Here is a 17,846-nt window from a genome sequence, read left to right as displayed (position 1 = left end):
AACTTTAAAGCATTTTTGATACTGGATTATTAAATTGTGAGGTATTCTAGTACTAAAAGGTACTCTTACTTTAAATCGGTAGGACACACCGTTTTCTAGAAAAATCGATTTGAAATTTTTCGTTTCCTGAATTTGATAAAAAATTGAAAAATCTTTTCAAAAAATAACGGTGTATTTTACCAATTTAAAGCAAGAGTAACTTTTAGAGCTAGAATACCTCATAATTTAATAATTTAGTGTCAAAAATTCTTAAATATTAAAGACAAAAAGTTATGAGATAAAATAACCGTTGGCCTACCCAAAACGGGCGCATATGACCGGTATTAGAAATTCGCAATTAGTGAAATCGATTCATCTCTGGAATACAAATAAACGTACCAGTTTTCGTTTTTCTAAATAGTTTTTTTTTTTAATTTTTTTTTGATATTCACAAAACAAAAAGTTTTCAAATCGATTTTTCTAGAAAACGGTGTGTCCTACCGACTTAAAGTAAGAGTACCTTTTAGTACTAGAATACCTCACAATTTAATAATCCAGTATCAGAAATGCTTAAAAGTTAAAGACAAAAAAGTTATGCGATAAAGTAACCGTTGCCCCACCCAAAACGGACGCCTATGACTGGTACTAGAAATTCACAATAGATGAAATCGATTTAACTCTGGAAGATAAATATGTGTACCAATTTTCGTTTTTCTAGTTAGAAGCGTTCTGGAGGTATTTAAGAAAAACTAGTTCAAAGACGCCATCTTCAAAGAGCTCTAGCTCCCTTAGGAAGTATTTTCGGACTAGGTAAATTGGGTTAAATTGACTTAAAATTATCTGAGGAATCTCCTGTCTTCGTTTGTCGGTAGAGTTTCTGGACACCCTGTATAGGGTGTTCCATTTAAAAAAACAAAACTTTGGTTCGTACCGTCGTTCTGACTCACCCTGTATAATCGAAAATAATTTTAAATTATAGACGGTTTCGACATACATTAATTTTGTTAAAAGCATTTTTTTGTATATCCCATAATTTAGCCGTAATCAAAGAAAACCAGAGGATTGGCGCACCCTGTATATATCATACTAGTGACGTCACCTATCTAAGCGTGATGACGTCATCGATGATTTTTTAAAATGAGAATAGGCATCACGTTATAGCTCGTTTGAAAGGTATTTCAATTCTCCATTCAGTAGTGTAAACATTAACATATTTATTTATACAGGATGTCAAAAATTTTTTTAAATGAAATTTATTGACAAAAGAAGAATGTATGTAATTTATTTAATTCAAAATACATTTTACTGCTCTCAGAAAACAGAAAAAAATGTTTATTTGAAAAACAATCATCGCTTTTCGCTTAAATTAAATATTCAAACTGTCAAGAGGCAGGTGGGTGGCTGCAATAATATCGAATTTAAGTAAAAAATAATATTTTTATTTGTTAAATGAACATTTTTTTCTGTTTTATGAGAGCAGTAAAATGTACTTTGAATTAAATAAATTACATATATTCTTCTTTTTATGTCAATAAATTTAATCCAAAAAATTTTTTTTTGGACAATCTGTATAAATAATTTTGTTAATATTTATACTACTGAATAAATAATTGAATTACCTTTCAAATGAGCTATCACACGGCCCCTATTCTCATTTAAAAAACCATCGATGACGTCATCACGCCCAGATGGGTGACTTCACTAGTATGATATATATGCCAAAAAGTCGTAATTTAAAAATAAAAATTGACCTGTTTCGGGATTTTTTTCCAAAGTCGTCCATTTTCGAGAAAATGAATTTATTCCAACCATTACATGCTTACTGTATATTTATTGTGTGTAAGGGTTACTAAAATATTCCGTAGGTTATTATTTGACCCGTATTATTTGACCCTCATTGCTATGTTGCAAAATTGAAAAATGTTGGAATTATTCTTCCTTGGCTTAGAGGTAAAAGTAAAATAATCAAAAATACTGTTTTTAAAAAAATTTCTCAAATTTCCTGATAATGCCTTCGTTTTTGACCAGCCACCCTATATATTATATATAAAATTCGCAAAGTTTTGCACCACCAATATTGTTCTTGGTATTTTAGATTTTACTTTGGTATTTACACTGTTAAGCAAATGTTTACTCAAACATCTTTTTTGTACTTATACCGGGTGGAAGAAAATACACGTTTTTCTTATGTTAAGTTTGATACGCCCTGTATGGAGAACAAGGTACAAGATTGGGTATACATCAAAATCGTGTTCTAGCTTATGTTTTGTGAACATTTCATTTTTCGAATATCCTTGTATTTTTAGAAATAAAGAAAATAGACTGTTATATTCTTTAATCTGTCTTTGAACTGAAACAATATTAAATTAACCATTAAAAATTACAACAGTTAACAAACCAATAAAAACAGAAAAACACATAACGTAATCAGTTATGATCGATATAAAGAGTAACTTCAAGCATATAAAATGTAACTCCAAGATCCTTCATAACACTCACTCTCTCCACTCAATCACCATTAATACAATAATCTTCAATAATACTATTAAGTTTTCGAGTATATGAGACCACTGCGCACTTTTTAACGTTAAGAGTCATTTTCGAATTGTTGAACCATTGAGTAACTGACCTTAAATCGTCCTGCAATTTAACTACATCTTTCTTATTAGAGATGGTTTTAAAAAGTTTAAAATCATCGGCATACATCGGCTGTTAAAAGATTTAATACAGTCTGGCAAGTCATTAATAAATAAAATGAAGAGCAATGGTCCAAGTTTGCTCCCCTGTGGAACTCCCGAGGATGACACAAATTGGTGGGAAAAGCAATTACCTACTTTAACTGTGTTCTTCCTATCTGACAAATAAGATTTTAATAAATTAAAAGCTTTTCTTGAGAATCCAAACTCTACCAGTTTATTTAAAAGAATACAGTGATTGACCTTATCAAATGCTTTTTCACAATCAGTATAGAGAACGTCCAACTGCTCCTCTGCCTCAATAGCCTTAGTAATATGTTCAGAAAAAACACAGAGATTTGTTACTGTTGATCTGTCACTTACAAAACCATGCTGGGATTTGCTAATTTTACTCTTAACATGAGTGTATATATCCTCATAAAGAATTCCTTCAAAAATCTTAGCAATAATATTTAACAGGCTGATAGGCCTATAGTTTTGGATGTCATTTTTTTATCTTTTTATGTATTGGAGAAATTATTGCCATTTTTAAGATATCTGGGAAATATTCCTGTTCAATCGACATATTAAACAAGAACGCCAGAGGTTTAGCTAAGGGTTCTGCCAATCCCTTATAGATATAGGGTGGTATTTCATCAGGGCCTGTAGATTTTTTGGGTTTAAGTTTTTTGATACTATTTATAACATCCAATTCTGTGATATGTTTAAAGGTAAATGAACCCCACTCAGTACTGTGAGAGTGACAATGTGTACAGTCAGATGTGTCATATACTGATGAAAAATATTTAGCAAATACACTTGCAATATCAAAAGGTGTATTAAACTTGGAGTTATTTAATGTCATTTCTATAGGAATTCCACTATTTTTATATTTTGACTTAAAAAAGGTCCAGAATTTGTTTGGTTCAGCAACTAGATAGTTTTCAAGTGAACGTTTATATAATTTATACTCATATTTGGTTTGATTTTTAATATCACTTCTTAATAGCTGAAATTCAGCATTCTTAGTTGACGAGCACAAACGACGAAGACTATTTTTCTTTTTAATTTTATGGATCAAATCATGAGAGAACCAGTACGGAAACTTAGAAGTAGAATTGCTAGCCCTTATTTTGGTTTTAGGTATAGAACAATTAAAAAATGTGTACATTTCACTATAAAAAACATTAAAAGCATTACTAATGTCCTGACATAATAATAATGAGGACCAGTTTTATTGAAAAATTAAATGATAAAGATGCCAGTAGTTACCTTGAGCATAGTTGTATGCATATACCTTTTTGTTGCCTGGTAACTCAGCTATTTCACTTACAACACTATAGATGAGAGCAGGGTGATACACATCTTCAGCCACTAATGGACAGTCAGACCTTGCCACAGTACATACATCTATATTAGTCAGAGCAAGATCTAAAAATCTATTCATAAAATTAGGAACCTTATTTATTTGTTGCAAGTTATTAATATTAAGAAATTGCTGCATCAGCGCATTTTTACCACAATCTATATAGCGATTATTATCAAAATGGGGTAAATTTAAATCTCCTAATAACATCACATTTGAGTTTTTTGATAATAAAATATTCTCAAACAAATTAAAATAATTTTCATACATCATAACATCAGCATTAGGTGTAAAATACACAGCAGAAACATAGAGGGAAAAGTTTTTTAAAGTCACCTTAAGCATTACACAATCACTATCACAGGTAACATCAACAGGTTCTATTATATTTTATTTCTATTCATTCTTGTAGAATTGTTTCACACAGAGGAGAGAGTATTCAGCAAATAAATGAACAGTTTAATGTTTATTGCTTCCAGACATTGTTCTGTATAGGAGCGTTTGTTTAAAGACATAGAACAATGTTTTATTGTTTGTTATTCTGTACAAAACTGCTAGCAATATTATTAAGGCTGTGAGTGATAAAAACGAATAAAAAGTATGAGATAAGAGTAATATACTAATTTTTTTAATTCTAAAATAGGGTATATTTTTTACACTTGTGAACATCAAACGACGTCGGATATGCATTCATGGCCCCCTCCCCCTTTTCAACGACGTAGTTTATGGATGTTGCCGAAGATATATGAAGCTAGGTGACGTTTTGAGGTGGAATTTATACAATATTTAAGAGAGGTATTCAGATATTGAATTGTCCCCTCACAATTCCGAAGTGAATCATATTGATTACTTATGGAATATTGTCGGTAGACAATAAGACTTCGTCAGTCCCTTCCTGCTTTCCTGCAAGATATCGAAACCATTGTTATTGATATCTGGAATTTCATAGACCAAAATCCAACATGCCTTGAGATATGAAGCTGTTATTAGAATTAAAGGGAAAACGCGCGATATTAGTTCACGTTAAGCGAGCACCACACTCTCGGCGAAGTCGATCGAAGTTCAACAAGTACGAGAGTGCAGACAGCCACCTTATCCCAGGCAACCAAGTGACGTCATATAACGTTGAGGAAACGTCAGTTTTTTGTTGAATATAACACGTGTTTGAACATTACGTCATATAGACGTCTTTTGTAGGTGATTTTAAATACGTAAGATTAATGACGTTAAAATTACGTTTAAAAAACGTTTTAATTTCAGACAGCCTAAGTCTGACGTCACAAAATTGGGAGGAGCTTGCTTGTTTGTATTGACTCCAAATAATTTCGTTTAGGTATAACGCTAAATGTTCATAAGAAATTTCTCATTTATTGTTTGCGCGGTTTGTGTCTTGTGTGATAAAATAAGACTTTACATTTAGATATGTAGTTGAAAAAACGTGTTAATTAAGAGATTTTTATGCGTTTTTGCTCAGTGAGTTAGTTTAATGCAGTAATTCTTCTTGACAACTATTTGAGCTTATGTTTATTTGTTTTTAATTAAGCGTTAAATGAAGATATTAAGACAGCGTTAAATTAAGATATTAAGTATGCTGGAAAATTTGTTAATAAATTATTTATTAGTTTCATATATATGTTGTTTCAGTTTTGACACAGTAAGTAGGTATATACAGGGTGTTTCATTAATAATTGTCCATATAGTAACTGGAGAAACCTTAGCACAAAATACGAAGATTTAACCTAAAACACTTAAATAAAATGTGGTTACTTACTGAGTTACAAGTTGTTTTATCTAAAAATTTAAAAACTATTTTTGCTCAGCATTTTAGAACTATTCGACGTATCCTTTTCATACATGGCAGAAAGTGCGACTATTGTGCACCCTACTAAATTGTGATAAACAAACGTTTCTAGCTAGTACCAGAGGCGTACGACAGGGGATAGTGATGGTTGACTCTTCTCAAATTCTACGCCACTGGAGGAATTACTATTTTAGTGTCATTTTTAGTTTCTCCAATACTTTCTACCTAAATAATATACTCTTTATTTGTAACGATGAAGTCAATAGTTTTCGAGATATTTGAAGTTAAATATGAAACGGCACAGTTATTTTGATTAATTTATTATATGATTCATATGATTAAAATTTAAAAATTATTTGTACCCAGTACTTTAAAACTATTTGGCGTATCCTTATCATACTTGGTAGAAAGTGTAGGTACTGTACACCCTACTAAATTAAGATAAATAAACCTTTCTAGCTACTACCAGAGGCGTACGACAGGGGATAGTGGCTGGTTGACCCTTTCCAAATTCTACGCCACTGACGAAATTGATATTTTAGTGTAATTTTTTGATTTTCCAATACTTTTTATGTAAATAATATACTCTTCATTCGTAACGATAAAATGATTAGTTTTCGAGATATTTCAAATTAAAAGTGAAGCGATACAATACATTAATCAAAATAACCGTGTCGTTTCATTTTTAACTTCAAAGATCTCGAAAACTAATGACTTTATCGTTACGAATGAAGAGTATAATATTTTCACAAAAAGCATTGGAGAACCCAAAAATTGAACTAAAATAGCAATTCCGCCAGTGGCGTAGAATTTGGAAAGGGTCAACCACTCACTTTTCCCCGTCGTACGCCTCTGGTAATAGCCAGAAACGTTTGCTTAACATAATTTAGTAGTTTGTACAGTACCTATATTTCCTGCCAAGTATGAAAAAGATATGTCGAATAGTTTTAAAATACTGAGCAAAAAGAGTTTTTAAATTTTTAGATAAAACACCCTGTAACTCAGTAAGGAACGACATTTTATTTAAGTGTTTTAGGTTAAATCTTCGTATTTTGTGCTAAGGTTTCTCCAGTTACTATATGGACAATTATTAATGAAACACCCTGTATAACTAGTGAAAATTTTGAAACACAGAGCATAGCTTGCTGACTTGTCCTTTCTTAAATTAGTTCTTTTGTAAAGTTAGTAAACGCAGAAATTATTTCTACGTCACCTCTTCCTGGTTCATGCTCAAGCCATAAAAAACAGGAGTTTTTGTTAAAATATCTGTCACACAAAATTCAAAATAAAGTCGTTACATGCTAAAATAGTATCGCAAAAACAAACGAATCGCATTTTGTCCAAAATAGTGCTATTTGTTTGTCTCTGGGTAATGGACAAAATGTGTTTTGTTTTTCTAGGTGATTTTTGAAGCCTAGCAATTTGTAAATTAATAGATGATCATGATTGACAAAAGGTAGACCTAGAAATAGCGCTATCGGGGGATGGCAGGAGACAGATTTAAATCAAAACTAAACCGTCTATTTTTGTATTTTTACTAATGCCATACTCTGTATAAGAGTACAAAGACTCGTTTCATATAGTTTCTCTGAACCGCATTTTTGGAATATTTCCCAGCGGTGCCTGTTGATATTTTGATATCTAGGTCAACAGAAAACTAGAATCGAGTCGCCATTTATTTCACTTATTCCCCGTTAGAGGGCGTTCTAACCTTACTCCGGTATAAATAGTTTTATTGTATACCGAGAACTACGGAAGTTTTGATTTAAATTTGTCTTCTTGCATAGCCTCCTTGACAAAAGGTAGACCTAGAAATAGCGCTATCGGGGGATGGCAGGAGACAGATTTAACTCAAAACTAAACCGTCTATTTTTGTATTTTTACTAATGCCATACTCTGTATAAGAGTACAAAGACTCGTTTCATATAGTTTCTCTGAACCGCATTTTTGGAATATTTCCCAGCGGTGCCTGTTGATATTTTGATATCTAGGTCAACAGAAAACTAGAATCGAGTCGCCATTTATTTCACTTATTCCCCGTTAGAGGGCGTTCTAACCTTACTCCGGTATAAATAGTTTTATTGTATACCGAGAACTACGGAAGTTTTGATTTAAATTTGTCTTCTTGCATAGCCTCCTTGACAAAAGGTAGACCTAGAAATAGCGCTATCGGGGGATGGCAGGAGACAGATTTAAATCAAAACTAAACCGTCTATTTTTGTATTTTTATTAATAGATGATGTTTTGACGAATCCAACGCCACCTCTAGGTTATAATGTGAAAATATGGACAAAGTGCGATTTGAAAGTCTGCTCCTCAAATGTAGTGTTATTTTAAATTTCAAATATCTCGTTCAAAAGAAACTTTTTATTTATTCTAAGGAACTTTCGGCTCTCGCTAATAATTTAATCTTTCATTCTGCGTTTAAATTTTTTAAAAATTATTATTAGTTTTTTCAGGAGTTGACAAAAAATGGACACCATCCTGTGGTAATATTTTCCAAATCGAACATTCGCTATCTTTGTCATACAACGCACTGAGTCAGATAGAATATGATGACAAGATAGTGACAATTTTAAATACTTGACATGGCATCTGGAATACTTTGAGTGGTTGATTAAATAATATTGATAGTGTATTTGATAAATAATTGATTTAAGACGTGAACTTAATAAAAAGTTAATTGTTTGTTATTTATGGACGATCCAAGCAGAGAATACATCAGGATAATATATTCTGTGATCCAAGTATTTTGCTGTTAAATATGTTCAAAATTGTAAGCGTTCCATAGTAACAATATATTATTAAAAAATCACTTTAACACTCTTCCTCTTTTCTCGATTGAGTATTAGTTTTTGTCTTACATATAAATTATTACAATCACTGAATACATAATTAGTGAAAAAATTATCATATTGTATTAACAGAATTAATAATTTGCTATTATAGAAGTAAGAGTTATCCAAGAACATTCAAAAGCCATCTCTTTAAAGTTAATGATGACATTGTCAAGTAGTAATGTTTACATATCCATATCAGTCAAAATTTTACTACACGTAATTTGGCGTGTAAAGACAGAAAAAGTAGGAATAGCCGTAAAATATTTGCGAATTATGTACTGATGGCCTTAAAATAAACGTTAGAATAAAATTGTCTATTCTCTTTGTTTTTATAGATATCAGGGATATTCAAAAAACAAAATGTTCACAAAGCATAAGACTACAACATGATTTTGATGTATATCCACTCTTGTATTTTGTCCTTCCTACAGGGTGTCTTAATATATTATTTTTTACACTCGGGATAAGCTCAAAAAAGTTTTAGTAAATATTAACCTAACACTGTAAATACCAAAGAAAAAACTAAAATAGTAAAAAAAGAATATGTGTGTACTTAAGTATACAAAAATACTTTAAGTATACTTACTATTATTATAAAATATCCTATTCCCGAGGAAGCAAAATCCAAAGACACAAAAATTATAATAAATAATACATTTACTAAAAACGTGTTTTAAAGGTATTCATTGTTTTCGAATTCTGAGAAAACTAATAAATATTTTTGAAAATTTAAACGCAGAATGAAAGATTACATTATTACTGAGGGCATTATATAACTTCTATAATGTTTATTTTAATAAGTTACAGGGGTGATAATAAAAGAAAATATTCAGTGTGATTTTTAATTTCAAATATCTCATTCAAAAGGAACTTTCTGGTTGTTGTAAGGGACTTTCGACCCTCGCTAATAACGTAATCTTCCATTCTGCGTTTAAATTTTTTTAAAAATACTTATTAGTTTTTTCAGTATTCGAAAAAAATGTAGACATTTAAAACACATTGAAAATTTTGACAGGCGACATTTTGCGCCTTTCCCTTAAGGTGATAGGCGCAAACTTTTGGCTTCAATGTTACTTAAATGTATTTATTTTTTTCGAATCCTGAAGTAACTAATAAATATTTTTGAAAAATTTAACCGCAGAATGAAAAACTACATTATTACCCAGGGTAGAAAGTTCCTTAGAATAAACAAAAAGTTTCTTTTTAATGAGATATTTGAAATTAAAAATCACACTAAATAAACTCTTCTTTTCCACCCTTGTAACTTATTAAAATAAACATTATATAAGTGTTCAGGGACGTTTTACCCTCGGTAATAACGTAATCTTTCATTCTGCTTTTAAATTTTTCAAAAATACCTATTAGTTTTCTTTGGATACAAAAAAAATTAATGCTTTTAAATAGCATTGGAGCCGAAACTTTGCGCCTATCCCCTTAAGGTAGAACGTCTAGATGCATTTCGGATTTTTTTAACAATACAGATTATATTTCACAACAAAATGCGGAATTCACTTCTCTTTGATACTATACCAAATATTCTCAAGTTACCCCATTTCGATTTACCCCAAAGAGCTCCAAATTCCTGCTGGTCGTTTGAATCGGCATTTATTAAATCTCTTTGTTACGTTTACTCTTTGCTGACTCTATTCGTAAAGATTCTGCCGCTGCTGTATTTTCACACGATGTGGCTCATGATGGATGAAATCGTGAGAATGGGAATGTTGGGTAATACTATAATCCAGAGAAATAAGATTTTTTTCGTGACACATCCCCCTCCAGGTCGAAACCAAATTTTTTGACTAGCATTGACATCTATATTAATAACCTATATATTTCCTGCAACCGATTTTGATGATATACAAAGTTATAAACAAATGAAGATCAAAAAACGGTAAATTTTCGCTTTTTTCTTTTATTACTAAAAAGTAGAGCATTCTAAATAAATTTGAGAACAAGAAACTCAGAAACCATATAAAATGCTTCAATATGGCTTTCGCTGAATATGTCTATCCTTATTTGTTGCTTAGAAATTTGCAAAATAGTTCATAAATTTTGAGATTTTATAAATGTTCATAATTTATGTAAAAATTAAGTTGGAATCTTCTTATTACACGGAATGCTGAGACTTCTTGTGCTTAAAGTATATTTTAAATTTCGAAGCAATTGGTCAAATAGTTTAAAATTTATTTAATTAGTTTATCCCAAATTCATTTTTTTTCCAACACTACAAATTAGAAAATTATGAGGTTACAGTAAAACTTCGGACAGCTTATGAAAGAAGAATATCTATACTATTAACTTAGTTAAAAAAATGACAAAAAGTAATTTTAAACAGTGTATAATTTTATTTCAAAAACATGTCGATTTTTTGCTTACTTATAAACAATTAGAATAACTGTTTAAACGTTACCAGTAGAAAAATTATTTTTTCATATTTAGTAAGACTGAATTTTTATACACATTTAGAAAGAAAAACAATTGTCCTAGGACAATAATTAGGGACGAAGTTAGCCCCCCACCTTTTTAATTCACATGCTCTTGCAAAAGAATTTTGCAATATTTAGAATAATTTTTTGTCATTTTTTTTTAAATTAAATTAATAGTGTAAATCTTCTTCTCTTATAAACTATCCAAAGTACTACTGTAACTTCATCATTTTCTGACTTATAGTGTTGCAAAAAAATTAATTTGGGATAAACAAATTATATAACTTTTAAACTATTTGACCAATTGCTTTACAATTTAGGGTACGATTTAAGCCCCAGAAGTCTCAGCATTCCGTGTAATAAGAAGGTTGTAAGTTAATTTTTACATAAGTTATGAATATTTATAAAAACTCAAAATTTATGATTTATTTTGCAATTTTCTAAGCAACCCACAAGAATATACATATTCAGCGTACGCCATATTGATGTTTTTTATACGATTTATGAGTTTCTTACTCTCAAATTTGTTTAAAATGCTTAACTTTTTGGCAATAGACGAAAAAAGCAAAAATTTACCCTTTTTTGATTTTCATTTGTTTATAACTATGTATATCATCAAAATCGGCTGCAGGAAACATAGTATAGGTTATTAATATATGTAGATGTCCATACTACTCAAAAAATTTGGATTTCGGCCTGGAGGGGGTTGTGTCACCAACAGGATATTTTTTTTTTCCTTATTTCTCGGAACTACTAGGGCGGTCCGATATGTACTTAGCCTTGAATAGAAAAACGAAAATTTTGGAAAAGTGGTAATTTATTTCTGAACGTGGTCTCCTTTTAGCTTGATACACTTGACCCATTGATGCTCCACTCTCTTTAACCCATCTGAAAAATACGTTTTATCGAGGTGTGCAAATAGACTTCCATGGCGGTGATGAATTGTCCGATGATTAGGCTTAAATTTCTGCCTGGAGAGTTGGAGAGTGATTTTTTCAAGTTTGGAAACAAAAGAAATCATACAGAGCCAAATCTGGAGAATACGGTGGATGATACAGCAGGTCGTAGCCCGATTCGACCAATTTTTTTATTTTTTCGTTTATTTATTTATTGGAATTTACAATCTACAATACCAGCCTGGTATTCTCCTATTATCTACGTTTCATATGTTTTTATTCTACTTCTTATAATTTTTGCTGATATTGTTTTAAAGTCAGTTACTACTCGGCTTATTCTCTGTGACACCATTAGTGTTGCCCAAATACAAGACCAAGACGGGACTTATAGAGTCTTGGTCTTGGTCTTGGTCTTGGTATTGCGCTCCAGGTCTTGGTCTTGGTTTTGGTCTTGCAGCAAGAGTCTTGCAAGTCTCGCAGTTGCCCATTAGCCTATTACATATCTTAGAACAACGTAACAGAGTAGGTCAATTTTAAGCTTTAATATCACAGCCATAGGTGGCCATAGTAAAAACCAACCAAATTAATAAATATCTAAACAACTGACACCGGGTGGGGTTTAAACCTACGATCTAAGCGATCCGTGTCTATGTTCCAACTAACCAAAGTTTATTAGGAACTTACGTATTTTTTCGAGTATTTGCCATTGACAATGTGTGATTTGAAAAGCATTCAATTCGGTGACAGATGTGCACAATATGAAGGGTCAGAGGGAAAAAGGATGAATGTCAATTTTTGGTCATTTCGAGATTTTTGTGCAATATGTTAGCTTACAAAGAGTACTATCAACTTCTCCAAGAAATTGAGGCACCTCCTTAAAAATGTCTGATTTAAGTGATTTTTTAATATTATATAGCCTTATTCGTTAACAATATCGCTGTAATAATATTGTTGCTAGAAGTTAAATTGTCGTTGTATAGGTACCGGATACCTTATCGGTACTAATGAGTGTACCAATCAAACTGTGTTTTTTTCTCAAAGTTGGCATCATCCTGTGGAATAATCTAGCATTTATAAAATACTGAAATTAAAACCCAACTACAGTCTGATATTTTTTTAACATTCTGTTTTTTCATTCGCTTATGTTGGCTAACAGTAAAGTTAGGTATTTTAACAACTAGCCATGTTTTTCATCAATACAGGGTGTTTTTAAATAAGTATGGCAAATTTTAAGGGGTAATTCTAAACAAACGGGTGATGTTACCCGTATGCGCGCCAATGGTGAATAATAAATTCTTAATTGTATGTCAAAAATGCGTAATAACTACCTCTTAAAACCCACCAAATTTCATTTGCATATTTCAACCGGTTTTAGGGCAATAAAGAAATCGTCAGTTTGTAAGAAAAATTTTAACACCCCCTATTTCGGAAACGATGCATATGCGAACATACATCTATAAAGCAAACTGTCAAATTATTTTTCGTGCAGAATTACCCCTTAAAGTTTGCCATACTTATTTAAAAACACCCTGTATTGATGAAAAACATGGCTAGTTAAAAAAGTATCTACCTTTTTATTATCCAACATAAGCGAATGAATCAAAAACAAAATGATAAGAAAATATGAGGCTATAGTTGGGTTTTAATTTCAATATTTTATAAATGCTAGAATATTCCACAGGGTGATGCGAACTTTGAGAAAAAAATACAGTTTGATTGGTACACCTGGTATACAATGACAATTTACCTGTCTAGAAACAATATTATTACAGCGATATTTATACAGAATAAGGCTATATTATTATCAAACATTAAAATCAAATAAATAAAAAATCAAATTATCAACCACTTAAATCGAAAAAGTTTAGGAACTTCTAGACACCAAAAATGACCCGTTTTTAAGGTGATGCGTTAATTTCTTGCAGTAGTGCATATCAACAAAAGAGTAACAAAAGAACAGTCGATTGATGAAACAAATGCCTAATTTAATTTAACTACCTACAGAAAAAACTGCTATAAATGTCCTTTTGTTTTCCATGTATTTGACTGTAAAAATATTTATTTGTTGAGTGCCTCGTAGACAGTATATCGTTACTAAATATTTGGGTATTTGGTTACACGGTATAGCCGGCACGGCATTATCTGTCTCGTTATCGTAATCACACTCAGCAGAAAAAATATACATAATATATAATAGTCTTATTATTCTATATATCGATATGATTTGTGGTGTTTAAATTCCTAGAAAACTAATTAACGAAAAAAATAAACTACTTATTAGGTAGGTATATTTTTTATCAGCATATGACATATTTTAAAAAAGTTCCGATACATTAATTTATGAATAGAGGGCGGCTATTCTCAAAACCTGGACAATTAATTTCAAAGCGAAGAATTTATGTTTGTTTATGGTATTGTTCGTAAGGCGCATAAGTCCCATTTTACAAATTTTTTTGCTTCTCATAGAGTACCTAAGAATATACCCGAACTAATATACTTCATAAAACGACCCTCAGTTCTAATTGCAAGACGCAAGAGTCTTGCAGGCTTACTCTTGTTCTTGCTTAAACCTTGCACAGGCCCGGTCTGGCCAGGGCGGCTGGTCGGCGATCGCCGAGGGCCTCCGGCTCAAGGGGGCCTCCAACAGCCAAAAAATTCAAGTAAACAAAAGTTTTTTTATTATAAAAAATTATTTCAAATCGTATTATAATGCTTAACTTTCCGAATTTCCATTACCGTTATTTAAGTTTATTATCAATAATTTTAATAATACTTAGTTTTCTATATTGTTTTGGGGACAAATGCCACGCCTACGATCGTAAGATTAAATTATTTCAAAAGGCTAACGTAAACAGAATAATTGTTTAAGATGTTTTGTATAAGACTACTGTATATCGTATTATTTTGCACCTACGATGTTATTACTTATTTCCAGGAAACGAAGATCAAATTAAGCCTCCTTCAATCCAAGCAGAGGCTACTGTAACTACTTCGTCTGGTGGGAGTGAAAATAAGAGGGAAGAAACTACTACTAGCAATCAAAAATTCCTAGACCTAAATCTAGATCACCCCAAAACGTCATTGACGCATTTCGACAGGGATTCGTCAATAAGCTCTGACTCTGATTCAGAAATCAGGGATGAAGAATCTCAACAAGACACGCTTGATGCTTCTAAGCAAAACCTTGGTTGTTTCATATGTCCAAATGAAAGTGATCACATTGGAATAAAAAAAGCTTTTATGGAAAAACATCCAATCCAAGTTCATGAGGGAAAAGGAGCTAAACTTCCGTTTGATCCATCCAAACTCTACTATCGTCTTTTGCCGAATGGGGAAAAAATACACAGAAAATGGTTATCTTATTCCATTGAGCTCAACAAAGTATATTGTTCTTGTTGTATGGCTTTCGGAGGCAAAGATAACAGAGATTCCACATTTATTACTGGACACGATGTTACACCAAAACACATTTATAAATCGGTAGAAACTCATGAAAACTCCCATTATCATGAACTTGCGGCAAGGCAGCTTTTCAATGCCTAAAAGGTCGTGATATTGAGAGTCTTCTAGCGGGGAACCAATCTAAACAACGAGAAAGAGAAGTTCACACAAGAAGATTAGTTGTTCAACGTTTGATTGACAAAGTTTTATTTCTGGGTAGACAAGGCATTGCTTACAGAGGGGACAAAGCAGAAGGGGCCTACTCACTTGAATCTGTAGAAAATCATGGCAATTTTCTCGAACTTGCCATGATGGTTGCAAACTATGACGTTATTTTACAAAACCATGTGAAACAGTGCATTGAGGAGAGTAAGAAACATAAGCAAAAAACAATTGAGAAAAGAAAACTTGTCGGAAAGTCAACCAAAAGACAGTACGGGCGAGGCTCTTTGATCACATTTTTGTCCAAATCGTTTATAAACAAGCTAATTAAAACGATTGCTATAATCGGACGTAATATCATATTGAAAGACCTCAAAGATAGTATTATTAACAGCGTGATGGTAGACTCTACCCAAGATGTGGCAGTGATGGACCAATTAGCTATATGCGTACGCTACGTTGTCCAAGGAAAGGTTTATGAAAGACTACTAGAGATGACTGTTATTGATGACTCTAGTGGACAAGCATTGTACGAGCGAATAACATCGGAATTAGCAAAGTACGGAATTCAAGCATCAAATGTAGTTGCGTGTTCATTCGACGGGGCAAGTAATATGAAAGGGTGTTACAATGGCTTACAGGCTCACTTCAAAAAGGCAAATGAAAATATGATTTATACTCACTGTATGGCTCACGTCTTAAACTTAGTAGTAGCTGACTCGACAGTAAAGTTGCTTCAAGCAGAAAACTTATTTGGATTGGTAGAGGAATCTGCAGTTTTTCTGAGTTCATCTTACAAACGAATGGCAGTGTGGGAGAAAGAAACAAAAAAACAACATACCGCCCACGACAAACTTTAAAGACTGCAAAAAATAGGAGCCACTAGGTGGTGGAGTAAACATAAGGCTCTGTCATCGATAATTGATGAAAGTGTTTTAAGGAGCGGGGAAATTGCCACGGACAAATTAACTAACGTCATTACCGTATCCAAAGAAATATCTGATGCTAATTTTGATTGCAAATCCAGATATATGGCCAGAAATTTGGCAGGTCAATGGGCGAAATTTGAAAACCTATTTATTTCATTCGTTTTACTAGATATGTTTCTTGTTATAACGCCTGTTTCGAAATATTTGCAAACTAAAACATTGGACTACGCTATTGCTTGGGATTTGGTTCAAACACTACTTAAACAGATCAATGAAAAAAGAAATGACAAATATTTTGAATTTTTGTACACGAAAACAAAAGAGTATGCGACTGCTGTTAACAGTAAATTGGAAGATAACAATATTGATTTGGAATTACAATTGGACTTTACGGAAAGAAGAATTTCAAAGAAAAAACGAATGCCTGGGGAACAATCAAGTGATGATGCTCCTGAAATATCAGCAGCTCAACATTTCAAGCATGTATTTTTCAATATGTTAGACTGTGCTAGAACAAGCATAGAAGAAAGATTTTGCCCAAACAGAGAAATTTTAGAGGACCTTTCTTGGTTAAATCCAAGAAAATTTAATGACATAATGACGATTAAAGACTTTCCGGCTGGAGTCCTCTCTTGTATCACAAAACTTTGCAATGTTGAAAGAAGTATATTATTAATAGAACTTAAACAATTTGCAGATCAGTACAAAAGTTTCATAAAAGTTGTAAACACTCAAGATGAACAGATCCCAGACGAAGAATCAAACAAAGCAGAAGAAATTTTAAAAGACCGTGAACTCGATTCGGGACCTGAATCAGAACAAGAAAATTTTCGTGGTTTCTGCAATGACAGCAAAAAATGTTTCAAGTGTTTGTCATGTGCCTTCTCAGTTCTTTTTGAACTCTCTGGATCAGGATTGTTCACTAACTTATATGTAGTTTATAAATTTATCCTAACGATACCCTGTACACAGGTTACATGTGAACGGGTTTTTTGTAAGCTAAAAATAATAAAGAATCGTCTTAGGGCTAGTTTAGGCCAAGACCTTATGTCTAGCCTTATTTTTATGAACATAGAGAGAGACTTGTTTTCTGACATCGACAAAGAAGAAATCATTAATGTTGTGGCCAGTAGTAGTGACGAAATTAAAAGAAAACTGATGGGATAGGCTAGGCAATCGTTGATAAGGCTACTATCACTATGGTAGGATTGTCGTGTTTATACGGTTAACAAATTTTTTTTTAACTTCTTTATGTAATAATTATTTATGTTATACTTATACTTCTATTACACTAGGCCATATTTTAGTATCAACGTACACTAGGGCGTTGC

General features: G+C 32.0%; 1 protein-coding gene across 1 annotated transcript; it reads left to right on the top strand.

The window, feature by feature from the left end:
- Positions 1-10,343: 10,343 nt before the first annotated feature.
- On the top strand, positions 10,344-16,446 carry LOC126891615 (uncharacterized). Its single transcript, XM_050660799.1, has 3 exons — positions 10,344-10,386; positions 14,919-15,463; positions 15,508-16,446. The coding sequence occupies exons 1-3, from the start codon at positions 10,344-10,346 to the stop codon at positions 16,444-16,446; spliced, it is 1,527 nt and encodes a 508-aa protein (XP_050516756.1).
- Positions 16,447-17,846: the final 1,400 nt, after the last annotated feature.

Source organism: Diabrotica virgifera, chromosome 9, assembly GCF_917563875.1.
Source record: "Diabrotica virgifera virgifera chromosome 9, PGI_DIABVI_V3a".
Lineage (NCBI taxonomy): Eukaryota > Metazoa > Arthropoda > Insecta > Coleoptera > Chrysomelidae > Diabrotica > Diabrotica virgifera.
Note: the sequence above shows the minus strand (reverse complement) of the source record. Positions and strands in the feature narration are given on the sequence as shown.